The 20418-nt window shown below is 38.9% G+C and overlaps 1 protein-coding gene and 1 long non-coding RNA gene across 2 annotated transcripts in view; both read right to left on the reverse strand.

Moving 5' to 3' along the window:
* Positions 1–20418, reverse strand: part of Ntng1 (netrin G1) — a 344033-nt gene that overhangs the window by 37722 nt on the left and 285893 nt on the right. Inside the window, exon 6 of the mRNA XM_059266124.1 lies at positions 16315–16449. Coding sequence (XP_059122107.1) covers positions 16315–16449 — 135 coding nt within the window. The remainder of the gene's footprint in view (positions 1–16314; positions 16450–20418) is intronic.
* On the reverse strand, positions 2894–11137 carry LOC131913478 (uncharacterized). Its single transcript, XR_009379898.1, has 2 exons — positions 11025–11137; positions 2894–3091 (listed from the first exon to the last, which is right to left on the reverse strand). It is a non-coding gene; the product is annotated as an uncharacterized LOC131913478 (long non-coding RNA).

Genomic DNA, 20418 nt, shown 5'->3' on the forward strand with positions numbered 1-20418 from the left:
AGGTGACAGAGATTTGTCCTGACTGTGGGCCAGGCAGGAAAACTCTAGCTACAAATGGCGTCCAACGTCGTGGCAAGAGTTTCCACCTAAAAACTGAGAAAAAAAGATTCTAAAACGGAGCTAAAAACAGCTTCCTAACTGTCTCTCTCAAATGAGCGGCAGCTGCTGGTTTGAGCTACTTATGAGTTCCTAGCGTGTGCTCGACCTGCAGTATGGCGGGAATGAGGCCTTTGCAAGTGGCACATTAAGCTGCGTGGTGGATTTAGACTTTGCTAGTACAAAATAAAAAAAGAGGTTTTGGGGCTACACGCTGCTTGGATAAAAGCATAGAGACCCACGATAGCTCCCAGAGCTGTCGGTAAAGTACCACGGCCATGTTGGGAAGCTGAGGTGGGCAGAGCCAGCAGCCACAGCTGCTGCAGTTTAAAGCAATAGATTCACAATAAGACAAATTCAGATGTAATAGTTTACAATGTGTGTAAAATATACATAGGCTTGAAAGAGACAAAAAAGGTAATATATACAGTTATATAAACAAATACATAGTTTTAAAAAATAAAGTCTTTAAAGAGACAGTAAAATTAATATAAAAAATAAGCCACATGAAGATGAATATTACACAGAGAATCTGTATTGTGTTGTCTTTGGGATTTTTAACTGCAGAAAAACATTTGATCATAAAAGATGTTGAGTTAAACCAATATGTATATTTTAAAGATATGACTTCAAAATTTGGATATATGGATACGTTGCTTTGGAAAGGAGACTCTGCTTTTGTTCCCACAGAAAGCCAGAGGCTATGGATTTGTTCAAGATTAAGATACATCAGATTTGATCAGCCAAGACCCCCTGAAAGGTCTCCGATGACACCATGGCCCAGATGATCCAACATCCAGAATGATTTGAAGGCAACTGGCTCAGACCATACACCCTCATGGACTATTTCATAATTCTAAAATTTTCCTTGTATCCCCATAAGATACAGCGCCCTCCTCCAGCAGGAAGTAGTAAGAGAAGCTACGCCCAAATTCCCAAGTTATATGTAATTTTACTTTGTTAAGGTTAAAACCTTCCTTTTTGAAAAAAAAAGGGGGGGGGAAGTGCTGTGGGATGTTCTGTATGGCAAATGTGTTGCTGATTAGTCAATAAATTAAACACTGATTGGCCATTGGCTAGGCAGGAAGTGTAGGTGGGACAAGGAGGAGAATAAAGCTGGGAAGTGGAAGGCTGAGTCAGAGAGACACTGCCAGCCGCCATGATGACAAACAGCATGTGAAGATGCCGGTAAGCCACGAGCCACGTGGCAAAGTATAGATTTATAGAAATGGATTAATTTAAGACATAAGAACAGTTAGTAAGAAGCCTGCCACGGCCATACAGGTTGTAAGCAATATAAGTCTCTGTGTTTACTTGGTCGGGTCTGAGTGGCTGTGGGACTGGCAGGTGACAGAGATTTGTCCTGACTGTGGGCCAGGCAGGAAAACTCTAGCTACAGTGTAATATTTTAAGAAATACTTCCATGTGGTCCAGAAGAGCTGAGTCAGCAGTAGTGTGGAGCATAGAGTGACAGTGGCCTCAATCACTAGGTTACTTTGGGACAGGTACTCCACAAAACTTTATGGTTTTGAACAAACCCAATGTGGACAATAGACTGGTCCATGTTATCCATTTCATGATAACACAGACACATGAACTAAGTTCATAAAGTTAACAGTACTATTTTAAAATATTTAATTGTAATTCTTAAAAATAATTACATCAACATTTCACCATTTTGTGGTGTTTCATGCCTCATTATTTTTTTGAAGTAAGTGCACAGTACAGTGTTCATCCTACAATGCTATAGAATAGGGGAAGTCTTAAAATATAACATAGAAATTACTCATAATTTGCTATGAAAATATAAGTGATCTTTTGGCCATCTGGATGACACCTACTGCTATAATTCAACAAAGGCTAACTAAATATTTACCATACTTCTTAAAAACAGAAAATGTGCAAAAGAGGGGATGAAAATCATCTGTGCATTTGAGTATGGGTGAGTCGTGACATCGTTCCTATGGGCAATATGAAAGGTCTTGGGTTTAATAGGCTCAGTCACACTCAAAAAGGAATCTAAGCAGAAGGAGTATGGGTTCACAGCACTGACATGCACTGAATTAAGGGTAATTACTAGCAATATTAAAGGTGATGGTAAAAAAAATCCCATATCTTTTACATGTTGTAAATGTATTTTTCCTGTGCCATTGGAATTGGAGTCTTGTATTACTAGTGTAATTCTCTTAGTAGTCGTTTCTGCTGATATTCAAGGTGATGGGCTCTTCCTGCAGTATGCAGCAGAATAATTCTTCCCTCTGACATGAGCAGTACTGATTATATTATGGCCACCCTGACTTCTCTTTCATTAGTTGCTGATTGTACTAAATTGATGCTAAATTGGCTTGGCTGGCTCTTAAGGCCTTTAAACAGTTGGTATCGACCATGTCTGTGATCTCATCCTGGAAATTAAATGGTCAAAGCTTTCATGTTTCTGGGAATCCTAACATTTTTTTTCTTAAGGTCAATTAGGGCTTTGTAAATATGAACCCGTTAGATCACCGCCCCCGCCCCCCGTGACAGCCATGTCAATATTTTAATGAAAAGTCTTTCTTTTTATGGTGTCTGCCAACTCTTGCTTCACATTCTCTCCATTTTATTTGCTAGCACATCTGTTTCTTTGCAATTGTTGTGTTGAGTTCGAAATAAATCAAGCTGTGGTTGTAAGGCCAAGTCCAATCTGCCTTCTTTTTTACTGATTAGGCAAAAAAAAAAAAAAGTTTTTATACTTTTTAAATAATTGAAACAAAATTGAGAGAAATAGTATTTTTGACATGTGTAATTCATATGAGTCAAATTCCAGTGCAATGAATAGCATTTATTTGGGGCATCATCACCTTCCAAATGTGAGTGTTGTTGAGATGTATGCTGACACCAGGGTTAGTGGTTGTGACCCAGATGTATGACCCATAGAGTTTACCATGGGGATTATTTAGGTATTTAGAGCAAAATTTTGCTGATCCATGGAAGAACTCATCAAAGGTTCTCTCTCAATCTGTGAAGTAAAAATGACAAAACCTTATAAAAAGCCAAAATAAACATAACCACCAACAATCATTAGAAGCTGCTGTGCTGCTTAAGTGTTTCCGCTGGGAAACGACCCCTTTAGTTCTCAGCTTTGCCATCTACACAATGAGGAAAACACTTACCTCCCTTGTAGAAGGGGATAATGTAGAAGTGCTCCCTATACACAGAAATGGCTTTATACAATTTTATTATCTTGAAATAATCATTGTTCTTACCAGAAATTGATGTGTGTACACACAGTGCAGACCCGTTGTGAGATTTCATGATCATGCAATTTCAGACCTAGAAGGTGCTTTGACGCCTTTGTGAGAGTGTCATGGGTGGCCCTGAGAGACGTGAGTGAGGGGCATAAGGGCATATTCTGTGGAGAAGTAGCAACAGTTACACCCAGAAACAAGAGTCTTGACTCCAGTGTTTGGCATGCAAGCAGGATGACTTCAGTTCAAATCTCCTGAGCCCACTTAGACCAGGCTGTCATCGAACAGGTCTCCAATCTCAATACTCCCACCCACTCCTACTGCAATGTGGGAGGCAGAGACAGCAAACCCTTCAGAAGCTCTCTAGGTAGCTAGGCTGGCCTCTATGGCCATAAACAAGGAGACCCTGTCTAAAATAAGGCTGAAGGCAAGGACTGGCACCTAAGGTGGCCCTTGGATCTCTGAACACATGCAACTCATGAGTGTGTGTGCTCTCCCCGCCTCTCTCTCCCTCCTTCTCCCACTTTGTTCCCCTCCTCCCTCCATGCCACACACACCACATCACACAGCTTTTTAAAAAGCCCCTGACTTCAGGTGTAAGCCTCATTTCCATGAATTGTATTGACTCTTGCAATCTGAGTAGCAAGAACCTTTCTACCACCTATGGTCTCTAACAAACTTCAGTTCTGCACTTATGAGTGCTGAGGACTGACTCTACTTCAATGGCGATTTTCTTCTTCAGGTTTCAAGTTGGGTGACCATATTGCTGTTGGGCTTATTTTTTTTACACGTCTTTGACCTTATCTTTTAATATACAACCTTATAAGATTTTGTTACTTTCTGTTTCTCTCATCATACACACACACACACACACACACACACACACACACACACACACTCAAACATGCATTCACTAGTGTGTAAAAAACTGGACAAAGGTGAAACCCTATATTTGTTCTACCTAAAGTAAAGGCAGTGCTGCACTTTTCATTTTCACTTGGCCTTCTGATCACCTATCAGACAGGACCTAGCTGTTGTATTTCTTTCCAAGCAACTGAGCCTGCACTTGATGAGGAGTATTGGCAGCTCACAGAGCTTTTATTGTTAAATTTGGATAGTTTGGTGGTATAGAATGCTTATGTTTGGGCATCCTTTGCATTATTAATATTCTTTTCCAACAAAGATGAAAACCAACATGATTTTCCAAATCAGTAGGCTAAGGTCTGCCCTGTAGGTGAGAACTGAAGACGCTTTTTGATTTGAGAACAAGGTAGCAGAGGCACTGGCTAGTCGGGCTGTTTTGCAATACTGAAAATGCTTGAAATTGCTCTCTATCTGTATTTGTCACATGTGGAGCTTTCATAATTCAAGAATTGCAGGTTTTGAATCCATTTAGTATAGAATCCTATACTGAGTACATTCTGAACCACTTGCTCCCACTAAGCTGGCCATGTCAGTATTTACCTCTTATGGCTCCTCTGAATGGAGCCATTAGTATGTGGAGGGATCCAACACTTTCCCCAGCATAATTCTGGACACCGTAGCCCCATCACTCAGGGGTTGCACCGGGTCTCTGATATGGTAGAGGTAGGTGGGCTTTGTCTAACAACTCCAAATCAAAAGGAAGTATCAGGGAAACAAGAACCACAACTGGAAAGCAACAGCTCTTAGCAGGACTGCTGAATCAGGAGAAATTTCCCAACTGGGGGCAGCCCTGAACTTTCTCTTCTAGCTGATAAAATGAGCCTTGGTTCCTGGGAGGATGATCCAGCATATTTGTAATGCTTAGACATTGCCACTTTCTATCTCTGTTTTCCTAACATTTTCTCTTTTCAATGACCTGAGAGTCTCTGAATGGCTGTTTAAACAGCACTGTTTTCCACCCAGAGAAGTTGGACAGCAGGAGTACCAAGAGTTCTCTCAGAGTATTTTCCGTTCATCGTTCTTATGTATGTGGGGCTCAGCTAGGGAAAGGATGCTGGTGTTTAAGTTAGTGGGAAGGAAATTAAAAGTTTAGATCCAATGAGCCATACACTTTATTGGCAAAATGAAACTTTTGGTAATAACGATGAAAGAGTTAAATAAGTAGAATTTCGTGTCTAGGACCGTGAGTGCTCTCAAGCATGACAGACACCTTCTCGTTTAGGTGACATGCTGCCTGTCAACAGATTCAATGCGCAAGGTCATCTGGTGAAATGTGAACTGGACATTTTAATGTAACACAGCAAATAGAAAGAGGCATCAACTAGAGGCAATTGAAAAATTACAAGTTAGTTTCAAGGTATTTGTCTTGGGAGGTATAATCTTCATCTCACAGAAGCAATTGGAAACATCGTCTTAATATCTCTGTGATCACAAGTTGTCAGGCCTACAGAAGTTAGTTTCCATGAAATAAAAAAGAATGAAAGAAAAAGAAGAAAACCTCCTGAATTATAATAGCAGATTTGTGATCAGAAAGCTATCAGAAAATAATAAAGGGAGTAAATTCTTAGTTACTGACTTTCCAAAGATTAAAAATAATTTATGATGTTTCTGTTTGTCTTTATTTTTCATTTTTGTTTTTGAGAAAGAGAGTGAAAACATGAAGTTGGGCATGTAGGGAGATATGGAAGATCTGGGAAGAGTTTGGGGGAGGGAAAGTAATAAGATCAAAATATATTGTGTGAAAAAATTAACAGAAAACAACATGAGTCACGTGAGAGAAAAATCTGGGGAACATAAGTGAGGAATGATTAGAGTGTGGAAGGTGATGGAGTGGCCCAACATGGTGCCTAGAGAAAACCAGACTGATATTCTTGGCATACCTGCCCTCTGCCCCATGGACTTCGTCTGAAATCAAAGCTGGAAAATTTGAGGCATCATCACTAGAATCTCTATTGACATAAGACTGTCCAGAACCACCACTAGAAAGGGCACATTCATCATTTGTCTTAACTTTCCCTCAGACCAGGGAATCTGTCATTTCTCAGTGTACCTCTCTGTCTTCTCAGACAGCCAGGGATAAGTGCTGTTGGGAAATGCTACACAGAAAGCAGTCTCTTGAATTTTACCCACATTCCTTGTCCTGTTCCCATTAACCAGCTGGTCTACTTGATTCATCCCGGCCTCAAGGTACTGAGCTGTGGTTTGAATGTGAAATGTTCCACATAGGCTCATGCATTTGAATACTAACAGCTGGTGGCACTGTTTGGGAAGGTTATGGAACCTTTAGGAGGTAGAGCCTAACTGGAGAGAAGTGACTCATTGGTGTGAGTCTTGAAGTTCTATAGCTCGATCACACTTCCTGTTGGCTCTTTGCTTGCTGAATGCAGATGTAGTGGGACTGGCTGGCCTCCTGTCCCCGCTGTGTGTCTCCGCTATGATGAGGAAATGCTTCCCCTTGGACTATAAACCCGAATAAACCTTTCTTTGCTTAGATTGCTTCTTGTCCTGTATTTTGTCATAGCAATGAGAAAAGTTATAAATACTGGCTGACACCTGTAATCTGCCAAATTATATGTTTACTCATACGCTTCAACTCTTCATGTGAAAAACATCAAGGGATCAGCTCTCCTGCATCCCGATCTTGCTATGCTTGGAGTGTTATAAAGACTAGATTTTCGGAGTATGCTTTAGTGGGATCATGACCTTTGGCCTTTGTTCAGCTAAAGCTGTGTTATCCTCTTTGGCATACATAATATTCTAGGGTAAATCCAGACATTTTTGGGACCTCGGCACCTCTGCCACCTAAATGATTGTTCAAACAGTTCCCTAACATCTGGGTTTTTACAGTTTATTTTCTAGCCTAAGTGTGCAGCAGAGTGTCAACATATAGTAAGGACTAAATGAACACTCACTGGAAACATGTGAGTGAGTGAGACGCTTGATTATGAAGCTTCCTTTTTCCATACATGCACATTTTAAAAGGGCTTATCAGTTTTGTCAAAAATATTATGAATATTTTTCACTATTGTAGATATCAGTTCAAGAGATTTTAGAAGCCTTCAGTCCTTTGTGTGACTCTGGCATCTCCATACTCTCATCTCCTAACCTTATATGTTACTCTCAGTTCTGACTCGGTGAATTAACTGAACTTCACATTGAAATCCAGTTTGCCTGTAGGGATAGGATTCCTGTAGGTCAGAAGTTCCTTTTCAGGTGCATTGGATCCAACATGGCTGCCAGTAGTCCAGACATCCCTTTGCTTCCTTATAATTTGAATGATAAATGACATATTCCCTAGTGTCTTGATAATTGACAGTTGTCAGGGTGACAACTGGAAAGAACCAGTCAAGAAGCACAAGAGAGGCAATATCTGAATTCCTAGAAAACCTTGGTCCATTCTCTAAAAAGGCATGCATATCCCTTCCTTTTATTGGCCTTTTCCTCCCTCATTTTGCTCTATTTGGATAACCTGACAGACCCACAATGTCAAGAAGTTGATTTGTATGTTTGTCTCTTACTTTTGCTATTCTTGGCCACGAAAAAGAATCCTTCCTGCCGTTTACAACTTAATTGGCTTTATTCTGATACTAGCTCTACAGTTCTGGATGGAGGGCTCAGCTTAAGGACAAATCAATCAAACAAAACCAACCAAACAACAAAACCAACCAACCAACTACCCAATCAACTAACCAACCAAATAAACAAAGAACTGGTAGCAGGGACATGGTAATCTTTATAATGCTAGTACTTGGACAATGAGGCAGAAGGATTATTCTGAATTTGAGACCAGTCTGAGCTACATGCTTATGTCTAGGCTAGCCTGGGCTACAACATAAGATCCCTATCTCAAAATAAACATAACAAAATAAAATAAATAAAGAAAGAAAACCACAAAACAATAGCAACAGAACCCACATAACTTCTTTCACTTTTTTGGTGAAAACTTTGCATCGATATATGTCAACAATTTCAGCAGAATACTTTTTTTTTTTAATCAGATAGCTTGACATTTTAACTCACATGTATTGGAAAGTAAAAGAACATTTAAAAGTTCTAAATTTACATAAGACAGTACACACTCTTAAATACTTAAATGATTTTTCATTGATAATACACTCTCAATTTCATAATGCCTTTTCCATACAGTCTTTTGTCTTGATTAAAGAACATCTCAATGTCTGGTCTTTCTAATTTATACTCCAAGTCTACATATTCTTGCGATATACCTCTTCTTTCTAATCCAAGTATTTCCTTGAAGTAGGCCTTATCCTTGTGTATCCCTATTCCAAGCAAAAGCTGGATTCCATCTCCAAGATACCCTCTTATTCAGTATTTGCATTGAAAGCTAATGGTCCTGATGGTTATTATATCAGGACCTATAAAATGGGTCTCCCCCAATTGCCCATACCTTCCCAGAACCTATTTTCTTATATGGCATGTGATTTCACATAACATAAGCTATGTAAAAATGAGTATTGGTAACTTACATAAACAATGTGTGGTTTTTACAAATCTTGTATGTGTCCTCCTGGAACGTGACATATCTCTTACTAGAGTTACTCATTCTAATGTGGAGATCTACATTCTACTTAGCTGAAACACATTGCAAATTTATACCCAGTCTTTTTAGTGCTGGGACTGAATTAACCCTTCATATGTTACAGGAAGCATTATTCTGCTGCCTCTTTTCAGCTTTGTTTTCTGTGATTTAGCTGAGACTTTTGGTTTCAAAACATTGTTATTTAAAGTTGTTTCTTTTTCTCAAACTCCTTTCCTTCCTTCCTTCCTTCCTTCCTTCCTTCCTTCCTTCCTTCCTTCCTTTTTTCTTTTCTTTTGGACAACTTTAACACTAATCTTTTTCCTACCAAACCCCAAATGTCTTATGTCTTCTTTCTCCTCCTCCACTCTGTTTTTTTTTTTTTTTGAGTAATGAGTTTATTAGCCAAGAATATCTTTGAACTCTCTATGAACCTTGGATGGCATTGAATTCTTTATCCTCCTGCATCTATTTCCCAAGTACTGGGATCACAGGTGTGTGCCACCATACTTGGCTAAAATCTTCCTGTTTATATTTTGGTTTTGGATTATTTGTTTCACTCTCTAAAGGCAATTCAGGATTGTGATTTCCAAATTTTTCATATTTTTCCAACAGAGAATACACATAAACTGTGCAGCACAGAAATGATGGACAGTTCTTTGACAGAAAGTTTACAGGTGAAACTGGAGTTCACAGATGACACACACAGACTTTTAGAATAAGTTTTGCTTCAGTCTCTTGTATCAGCCCTAAATCTAACTAAGGTGCTTTTAGAAGTCCCTACACCATCATTTTAGTCCATTAGTAGTGGCCAGTCTGGCTGTAAGATGTACACTGTGCTTTTGAATATGAAGTTTTATCTAGTTCTTTTTGATCAACATGTGATGGGAACTAAACAGTAACGATTTAATTCCTGTTGTGTATCATGAGGGCCACAGCCATCATTTCCCTTGAATTATCACAATTGCCTTGCATATGTGGTCTGATTACTAACCTTGCTGTTACATGCAGATCCAGGCTTAAGAAATCTAAGTGGTTTCTAGGGAATTCAAAGCAGTCTGTAGGATTCACAAAATCACCCAAGGAGTCCATTTTGCTTCATTCACAGGATATAAGTGACATTGTCACGATTTCATTCCTTTCTTGTTTTTTCATGGTTATTTCTGTTTTAAAGTTCAATTCCTTTAGGACTTCAGCTCCATGTTGAACCTTCTACAAGATTTCTGGCTGTTATGAGAACTATAGCCATGTGCCTGAGCCTCTCAAACTCTAGTATCTATAATATTTATTCTCAGCTTGTCACTGAGACAAGTTTCATGGACAGCCCTACTCTATTTCCTTCTTGGTTTTGTTTTCTTGTTGTCAGGTTAATTTCTCTGCTAGTAATACTGTTTCAAATACTGGGTTTGGTAAAAAACTTTCAAAGTAAGTTAAAAAAAAAATCCAAAAAGCAAAAACTTGTGTGTTCAAAGATAAATTTGAAATATATTAAATATATATGTCAAATCTAGTCTTGAGATATTCCAATCCTTCCTTTAATGAAGTGCAAGAACAATGTTTCCAAAAAGAAATCTCACCCTTACAAACCTTTCGTTAAAAGCATGTGTTGCGTCCCCTACCTCTCCTATACGATACTTTCAGTTCTTTTCCCCATGACATGAAACTTCTTGACTAGAATTTAAGAAATCATATAATCTACTTTCTATTTTTCTTTTCTTTCTTTAAAAATATTTTCTGTCATACACAGACAACACACACACACACACACACACACACACACACACACACACACACACGAGAGAGAGAGAGAGAGAGAGAGAGAGAGAGAGAGAGAGAGAGAGAGAGAGAGAAAGAAAGAGAAACAGGCATACTAGGAGGATACACACACACACACACACACACACACACACACACACACACACACTTGCCAAGTTACATGAAGACTATTTGATATTTCTCAGACAATACATTGGCTCCTGCAGTTCTGTTCACTTGCTACCATGGAAAGCACCTGTTAGTTAGTTCTTCAGTAGTTAACTCATGGGTCTCTTATTTCACGGGCCTCATTCCCCTTTGTGCATCAGTAACAAGTTTCCATGTGCACATCTCCTTTAGTTCTGATTTCGTTCTATCATAATTGTTACTCAGCACAATGACCTATGTCATGGCAGCTATCTGTTTACATCCTTGAAGCTTCTAACATTAACCCAATGCCCATACTTCAGGGGGTACTCAATACCTACTCAAATATTTTCATAGCCAGTGATGCGATGTAGTGGGTAGCCATTCCAGCTTTGATCTGGAAGTTCCAACCCCCATTGAGACTTCGGCAACTGTCACGCCTATAAGGCGGGGCCAAGGGAGGCGCCTGGAGACCTGAGATCTGGACGGGCCAGCCCTCTCTGTGGTCCGGGACCCTGGACGGTGGAGGTGGGCCAAGCAGAGCTCCAGAGAACACCGCTGGACTGAGATACACCTTCCCCAGACCCCGCGACCTACCTATCCCTTAATTTGTAAGTTACGCCATTAAATAAATCTCCTTTTAACTACGTGGAGTGAGTGGTCTTAATAATTTCACCAACATCTGGCACCCAACATTCGTGGAACCAATTCTCGAAAAAGCTACTTGCCTGTGGGCCTTGTGGGCCCCAGCTCAGGCCTGAGCTACACTCGGCTGGTTGTGGTGGAGCACACTGGTAGAATTTACTGAAGGAAGCAGAGGCAGGAGGATACCACATTTGAGGCCAGCCTAGGAGGTTTGCTAAGGAAAAGCTTCGGCCTGGGACCGAGTGACAAATGGTAGTGGGACCGTGGAGGCAGTGACTGCTGCTCCACATTGCTGCCTACTTCTCATCGTGTTGGTGACTGCGGTGATGCTGCTACCTGGGATGAAGGGTTTACTACTGCTTGTTCAGAGAAGAATTGCCAGGACCATCGTTGCCAGGACCATCGTGTTACAAGAAAGCATTGGCAAAGGTCAGTTTGGAAAAGTTTGGCAAGACAAATGGTGGGGAAAAATGGCTGTGACAATATTCTCTTCTAGGGAAGAATGTTCGTGGTTCTGAGAGACAGACATTTATCAGACTGTGATTGCTCCAAACCACAGAGGAGGAAAAAAAAAAAAAAAAAAAAAAAAAAAAAAAAAAAAAAAAAAAAAAAGAGTCTGCAGGGAACCATGACCACACCTAATAGTAAATTTGAAATCTTGAAAAGGAAGACAGGACTCCACAAAGATGATTCCACATGGACTATGATAAATCCATTAAGCCAATTTAAGCCAATTAACACCACGAAAAAATCAACTTTGGACTACAAACTGGTCAGGACAATTTCGAGATGACTAGCTGAGATGATCCAGCCTGACAGACTACTCAAGCAAGGACTTGTGACAAGCCCTGAACTTTCCTTTTATGCAGAGACTGGACAAATGATACAGGACTTGACAATTAATCCAAAAATTTTCTTTTCAAGATTCCCTAAAGATATCTTCACCCCTAGAAAGCAAAAAGAAAAAGAGAATAAGATACGAGATAGATCATTGAACCTACTCTGAGAAATAAGATAAAGAAATAATAGGATAAATAGGTAGATCACTGAATATACACTGAAGAAAAAGAGGAAGATATAAAAATGACAAAAGGTAGACTACTGAATGTATTATGGAAAGAAAAAAGAGAGAATATGGATATGATAAGATAAAAAGGGAGATTATGGAATCTACTTTTTAAAAGGAACTACTTGTTTTAAATAAGATAAGTAATGAAAAATTTTTGTTCTGAGTTTATCAGACGTTACTGGACTGGACATTGTTAATATATATAATGGAGATTTATCTGAATCTATCAAATGTTAATGGACTAGACATCATTAATGTAATTTTTGGCTGTATATATTGTATATACTTATTGGATAGTTTTTCTTGTATTAGTTATAAGCCTTTTTTAATTTTAGACAAAAATAGAGGAAATGTGGTGGTATTGTGTTCCCCAAAATATTGTGTACCTTAATAAACTTATCTGGGGTCAGAGAACAGAAAAGCCACAAGATACTTAGGCTAGAAAATGTTAGCACACGCCTTTAATCCTAGCATTCCAGAGACAGAAATCCCTCTGGATCTCTGTGAGTTCAAGGTCACATTGGAAACAGCCAAGCATGGTGACACACGCCTTTAATCCCAGAAAGCAGCCTTTAATCCCAGGGAGTGGTAGTAGAAAGCAGAAAGGTTTATAAGGTGTGAGGACCAGAAACTAGGAGCATTTTGGCTAAGCTTTCAGGCTTCTAGCAGCAGTTCAGCTGAGAGCCATTCAGATATGAGGACACAGAAGCTTCCAGTCTGGGGAAATAGGACGAGCCGAGAAGTTGGTCAGGTGAGATAGCTGTGGCTTGTTCTGTCTCTCTGATCTACCAGCATTGACCCCAATAACTGGCCTCGGGTTTGATTTTATTAATAAGACTCTCTAAGATTCATGCTACAAAATTATTTTTATTATAAAAGTGATATATGTCCAGTCCCCTCCTCTCTACACCAAGGCTGAGCAAAGTGTCTCAGCATAGGCCCTAGGTTCCAAAAAGCCAGCTCATGCACCAAGGACAGGTCCCGGTTCCACTGACTGGGGGCCTCCTAAACAGTTCAGCTAATCAAATGTCTCACTTATCCAGAGGGCCCGGTGTAGTTCCATGAGGGCTCCTTAGCTATTGGTTCACAGTTCATGTGTTTCCACTAGTTTGGCTATTTGTCCCTGTGCTTTTTCCAATCATGGTCTCAATATCTCTTGCTCATATAATTTAAAAATAAAAAAATAAAATAAAAGTGATGTATAATAAAACCTGTAAATCTCAACAATTTCAGTGGGGAAAAATTATAGAGTGTTTCTCCACACAAATGTGACTGAGTACTAATTCTGCAGAGCATCAAGCCTTGCCCCAGGTGAAAAGCCTAGTTCAGTTCTGTTCCACCTGTACTTACTGCAGCTAATGGCTGCATTCCTCTCATGGTGTATTAGAGAAAGAAACACAAAGACATTTAAATGGAAAAATTAAATGTAAACAAAAGTTTACAGGCATTTGAAAAATGGGCTTTCATATTATTAGAGAAAGCAACTCCCCTGGCTAAAAATCTACTTGAGATACAGACTAATTCACATCTACTATAGGAATAAAAGGCATTTGAAAAAATCACATGGAAATGAAAATGGACCTAACATCTAATATGGAAAAGCAATGAAGACCTAAAAGTGATATCTAATTTTATCATACTTTCAACTAGTTTAAGGTTAGTGAGTATATAGACAAGACTTAAGTGACCCATTTAAACCAGTCATTGCCAGTGAAGTCTGGAAATACATATAACAAGGTATTAATATTTGTTCCACAATAAAAACTGCTTTCTGGTCATGAACTAATGACTACTAAATGTATATTAAGTCTAGATTAATTCTTGATTAATCTTGAGAAATTGGGCTCAGTTCCTTGAACATGAGCAACCATTTCAGAACAACAAAATTTATCAGCTTAGTGAAGTCACTGATCATAGAGAAATCAACCAGAACATGATGGAGAACACAAATCTCAACAAAATAAAACCAAAGTAAGTTTAAACAAATATCAGTCAGATGTAACATTTAGGAGCTTAAAATGATCTGAGAAATGAAGTTAAAAAGTCGTGTACTGCTTTATACTTTCTGATTATTAAACAATTTTTTTTTTCGAGACAGGGTTTCTCTGTATAGCTTTGTGACCTTTCCTGGATCTCACTCTGTAGACCAGGCTGGCCTCGAACTCACAAAGATCCACCAGCCTCTGCCTCCCAGCCTCCTCCTCTCTCTCTCTCTCTCTCTCTCTCTTTTTTTTTTTTTTTTTTTTTTTCCCCGAGACAGGGTTTCTCTGTGTAGCTTTGCGCCTTTCCTGGAACTCACTTGGTAGCTCAGGCTGGCCTGGAACTCACAGAGATCCGCCTGGCTCTGCCTCCCGAGTGCTGGGATTAAAGGCGTGTGCCACCACCGCCCGGCTTCCTCTCTCTTTTTAAGAAGAGAAAAAGGGCAAGCTGTTAATCCTAGCACTCAAGAGGCAGAGCCAGGTGTATCTCTGTGAGTTCGAGGCCAGGCGAGGGAGGAGGGAGGAGGGAGGAGGGAGGAGATGCTTCTCGTAGCATCTCATTTTATGTTACTTACAAATATAGATGCCAGAAACCTAGAAGCTACATGAGTGGCAGATAGAAAATTAGATTATTTTCTGAACATAGTTTTAGTAATATCTGATGCTAGTAATTATTGTGATAGTATTTATCATCTTTAATTTTATATAGAAAATAAAATTATTGTATTGTAGAAATAACAGAACTTCTCGTAGAAATTGTCTCTAGATAGTTCCTGCATGGTGCCATTTCATTCAAAAGAGAAATAAGCACACAGAATTATAGCTGTGCTGTCTAATAGGGTAGACACAGGGCTGTTAAGTCTTGTCAGATAGGTAGTGTGGATTGAGATGTTTTGTAACTAAAGAATACCCAGCTGATTCCAAAGACCATAAAAATTGGAGTATACCTCCTTAGTAATTTTGATATTAATTATATGTTCAAATGATAATATCCTTCACATTTAAGGTTAAATAAAAATCAGCTGCTGAAATCTCTTTTACATATTTCTTTATCATTTATTTTTTTGATGTGACAGCAATACAATTGAAATGACCTCTGTGGCTTGCTCTGTTTTTTTTTTTTTTTTTTAAATCAGTCATCTCTGCTTCAGAAGACATGGTTTGTGGGTATTTCATATTCGTAAGTTTATATACATGGAAAGGGAAGTGAATGCAGAATTATAAGGCAGAAAAAGTTACAAAGAGGGCAGGAAGTGTCTGCTCTGATTTAAACGTTTCGATTCCATGTACACACCCACATGTCACCTGGTTGATGGGCTCCTTAGAAGACGTGATAGTCTCCAGAGGGGTGAGCCTGAACCAAATGGCAACTGTCTAAGGCTCACTGTGTGGAACCTAACCCCAACGTCCTAAAATCAATATTGATTCCTGTCATTTCTTTTACTGCGGCACTTCAATATGCCTTAGATTTATTACCTTCAGGATCCAGGTTAAGATTCAGTGATGGGCATGATAGCAAGTGTGGTTATAAGTTATGTAGATACTGTTGGATTTATGAACTCTGCAGTTCCAGGGTAGCCTTCAGTTCAGGAAATATATTAACCACATACACATCGCACTTCATTTTGTGGTGAGGATTTCCAAGCTGGGTTCCCTATTGTGCTACTTAATTTATGGTCTGACCAGGTATATGCATTGCCATACAATATTTCAATGTAAGTTGCACTAGCCAACAGAGGAGATGAAGGCAAGCTTCAGGGAAGCCAGCCGGACAGCTGACAGATCACTCTCCTGCACGCGGGCTGGGGCACTAAGTAGCCTTTGGAGCTTGTCAGCTGGGTGGGTCTTTTTCTGCTCTGAGATGCTGCACACACCAGCCTAGACAAGCAGAATCAGCCATGCTGCAGCAGGCAGAGGGCAGCTCCCACAGTTACTTACGTTGACAGCCGTAGTGCCAGGAATTTCCCGGCAGACACTCATCACACTTAGGCCCTGTCGTTCCAGTTTTACACTCACAAAATCCTGAGCCATTACAACGATCATGGATTGAGCCCAAAGGGTTACAATAACACTCTGTAGAAACAAGACAACACACAGGCTGGAGACACTTCGCATGGCTTAGAGGTTATCAACACAGGAGCTTCACTTACTTAGATGCATTCACTTACTTAGCGGAAGATGTCCATTAATGAAAAGCTTTGGCAAATATGCCTATTTCAGGGCCATTTATTTACTTGCTCAGCCTTCCATGGCCTCGTTTTTATGATATGGGAGGAAAACATCTGAACTCTTCCAAGGAAATAAGACAACATGCTTTCACCAGTAACAGATCATAATGGAGATTCCATTTGTTAGGGCATTTTTTAGATGGTTTAATGAATGCCATGAGAAGCGTGTATATCAAGGATAAATCAATATTCCATCAGTGTAAAATCTCTTTTAAATTATTCAAATGGGTTTATCTGCTACACTCAATATCTGAGAATGGCTGAGCATCTTAAAGTGCAATATGGATGCACTTTACTCATTTAAAGGTAGTTTTGCTTTACGATTTGGGATGGTGCCTTAACTTATTTATGTATATCCTGCTTTGAGATGAGTCCTTAAACTTTGTATTTGCTGGGCATGATCACATAGCTTTTATGTACGGTAGATGAACAACCATGAAAGAAAAAATAAATTTCACACTCCCAAATAAATCTCCACAAAGATAAACTTTGAGATGTATATCTGTCATTGCAACTTTGTTGGCAGGTCAAGGTAACCTTTGCATAGTGAGAAGCCAATAGAACGTTTCTTGGAGTCCTCACACACTCTTAGACAGGATGTTTTCGTCTCTGAAGCTGGTGTGCAAAGCTTAAGCTGGAGCTGGGAGACCTGTTTTCCCCCAGCTGGAGGCACACAGGTGGTTTGGGCAAGGGATTTCAGAGCTGCTGTTCTTTTCTTGTTCCCATGCTGTGAGATCTTGGCGGGGTTACTATCACTTTCTGTTTCTCAATTTTCTTTGTTTTAAAATAGAACCATTGTGAGGTTCTCTTGCTAAAAATTCAAATAAAATCATATAACCAACCAATCGACTGAATTATATTATTGGCAATGAGGATTCTGGGTTATCGTTATGAAGAGACCTCAAACTTTGTTATTGAGACAATTGAAAATTTCTTCAAATATTGTGGAGTAAGTACCTTACAATTATGATTTATTTTGTGTTAAGTCAGGTTTTTGAGCTCTACATTCTCATGAAACAAACATTTACAAAAATTAATGGTGTGTGTGTGTGTGTGTGTGCGTGTGTGTGTGTGTGTGTGTGTGTGTGTGTGTGTGTGTGTGTGTATAAAACTAAAACAAAATTCCAAAACATTTCTTCTTTTCTTGGCTTGGTTGGTATTTAATAACCAGGTTTTAAAGTGGCATCTTCTATTCTAATGTGTGTCTAGGAGTAGTTTAAAATCTTTTTGTGGCTTCTTAATGTTTGTTTGTACATTTGTAGTCACTAAGCTTGTGCCTAGCTCATACTGGAATGTTTCTCACTTCATAAAGTGTATACATTGACGATGAGGTATCGATATTTTGTAAGTCAGTTAGTAGAGTTACATTTGGGCAGCATGAATTCACATGGTGTTCCAGTTAGTTCACATTGATCAATGAGATAGGTTTTAAACAAAATTTAAAAATACACTCCCAGCACCTAACCCATAGTATGTCCCATGTTTGTTATAAGAAAGATGGCAAATGTAATCTTAGTCATGAAAATAAATGGTAAGGAGAAATATGTAAGCTTCTCCCTCCTCCACCTTGCACACAAATAATTTAGTTTTTCAGACTTATGAAGCTCTATTCAATGGTAGATGGAGTAATGAGGATGGCCATGGAGATTATATTTTATTACATAAAATAATAAATAAAACGCAGGGCTGTCAGATTGCAAAACAGCATGAAATACTTTGCACAGCTAAATTAAAACATTATACTACAATTTATTTATGGGCATTAAAATAATCTTGAGTTCCCTTTTTTCTGTGTAAGGTACCTCTGATCCTGTGTTTGAAGGAGAATTAAAAATAATGCATCATAACTTTGAGACATGTCTTGTGGCAACTGCTGAGCCTCGTGTTTCTTTCTGATGCAAAACTTGTTAGGGAAATTATTACCAGTGATTACTCAAGGTCAGAAACCATGCGTCCTCTAGCTTCCCATTTAATGCTCAGGTTTGTAGGAAGTAGAAGCAAGCAAAGATGCCATTTTCATGTAATTGTTGCATCACCATTAGGAAATGCCACGTATCCCTGAAGACATGACTGTGTTTGGAATTTGTGTAAAAATTGGGCAAATTCAACAGTAGCCACAATGCAGCGATCACTGTGGCAGCATGAACTAGCCAGCTGCACTGAATATTTGCCGAAGTTTCCAGTGACTTTAAAACATCTTCACAGACTCTAGGTGGATCAGAGATGTGAGCTATTCCCTCAAAGCTGGAATAGTGAATTTCACTGCCAATTGTTAAAGAATTTGCAAGGCATCTTTTGGAAATGTTTTTTTTTTTAAGTTAATGATGATGTAGATAGAGGTCAAAGTGTCTGAGATTAGTACCCAATGAGTGAGAATGTGTTAAGCAAATATCCATTCAATTTCATTAGTTCTTTCTGTACTAATAGCATTAAAATTAGTACTCAACTGCTATAGTAGGGTCTCACAAATTAAATATTCAGTCTTTCCCTGTATGGTCTTTTCGCTTTGCTTTATTTAAAGTATTTAAATGTGAAACACTTTAATTTCATGTATTTTATATTTAAAAAATGGGTTATGGTTTATTCTAGTGTTCCTATTAACTTTACCTTTTCCGTTCTTTCTCCATATTTATAGCATGATATTTATATATTCTCACAAGTGGAATTCAGCAGAATATATTCTGTCTTCAAAATATAGGCAGCTGTGCATCTTTTGGTTTTTATTAATGCCCTCTGGTCTTTGTAATCCAAGCGTTAGGAAGGCCTTGGACTTCTGTTCATAGTTAGCAGTGGAACAGCTGCTGTCATGCCTCAAGAAGCACACTAGAGGTAAAATCTAGGCATCTCCAGTTTTGCCGGCTGCGCCAGAGTGGTTAGGAGGGAGTGTACAATCTATGGAGTCGGGTTGCTCTTTGCAAAGAGTGTGCAAGTTGGATCAATCTATCTTATTTCTTTTCCAAGTATGAAAGAGGAAAAAAATCATTATTGTAATACTTACCCTACTGCTTTGTTAATAAGAATTAGATTTTTTTTTTTTTTTTAAAGTTGCAGGTCAGTGTATACTTTACCGAGTGTTTCCTGTCCTCTTGCTTACAAAGAAGCCAGGAGGTTTAAAGAACTTACCTAAGGCACACAGCTGGGGAATAGCAAGTTGGGACTTGAACCCAGCTCTCCAGCATCTAACTCCAGTGCTTTCTCCACTAATTCACAGATAATAAATAAGGAAGCACTTTGAAAAATGGAAAATACTCTAGACATAAACAGTATTGTGCATACTTGGTCCAAATAAATTCACAATAACCATACAGCTAATTAATCCTTGGCAAGAATCTCTGTGACTGTCACACCCCAGACAGAAAACAGGGATCCTAGACACACAGTTGAGTTGAAAAACTGTTTCTTTTTTCCTTTTTGATAAAAAGATCACTTGTCGCTTTCCATCTTGTATGCTCTAATTTTCCAACTTACAAACTCTGTTGAACTTAGTCTCTGGGGAAAACTTGGTCTTTAAGAATAGTGGCCTGTATACTTTCTGGTGTGGTAACAGACATCACACTTCAAACATTTTACATTTTTTAGAGGAAATTATAGCATGAAATTCCATTTACTATTTTTCTATCAGATTTCTTCACTCCACTGTTTTGAGATAGGCTGGTCTCCATTCACTATGTAGCCAAGGCCTGCCTTAAAAATCCTGATTTTTTATTTTTATTTTTGCATTCACTTGCCACTTGTACGGATTACAAGTGTGCCCATCATGCCTGCCTCTAGACTCCTTTCCTCAGAGTCAGGTCCCTCTATAGAAGCTTTTCTG

The sequence above is a fragment of the Peromyscus eremicus genome, chromosome 6 (genome assembly GCF_949786415.1).
Source record: "Peromyscus eremicus chromosome 6, PerEre_H2_v1, whole genome shotgun sequence".
Classification (NCBI taxonomy): domain Eukaryota; kingdom Metazoa; phylum Chordata; class Mammalia; order Rodentia; family Cricetidae; genus Peromyscus; species Peromyscus eremicus.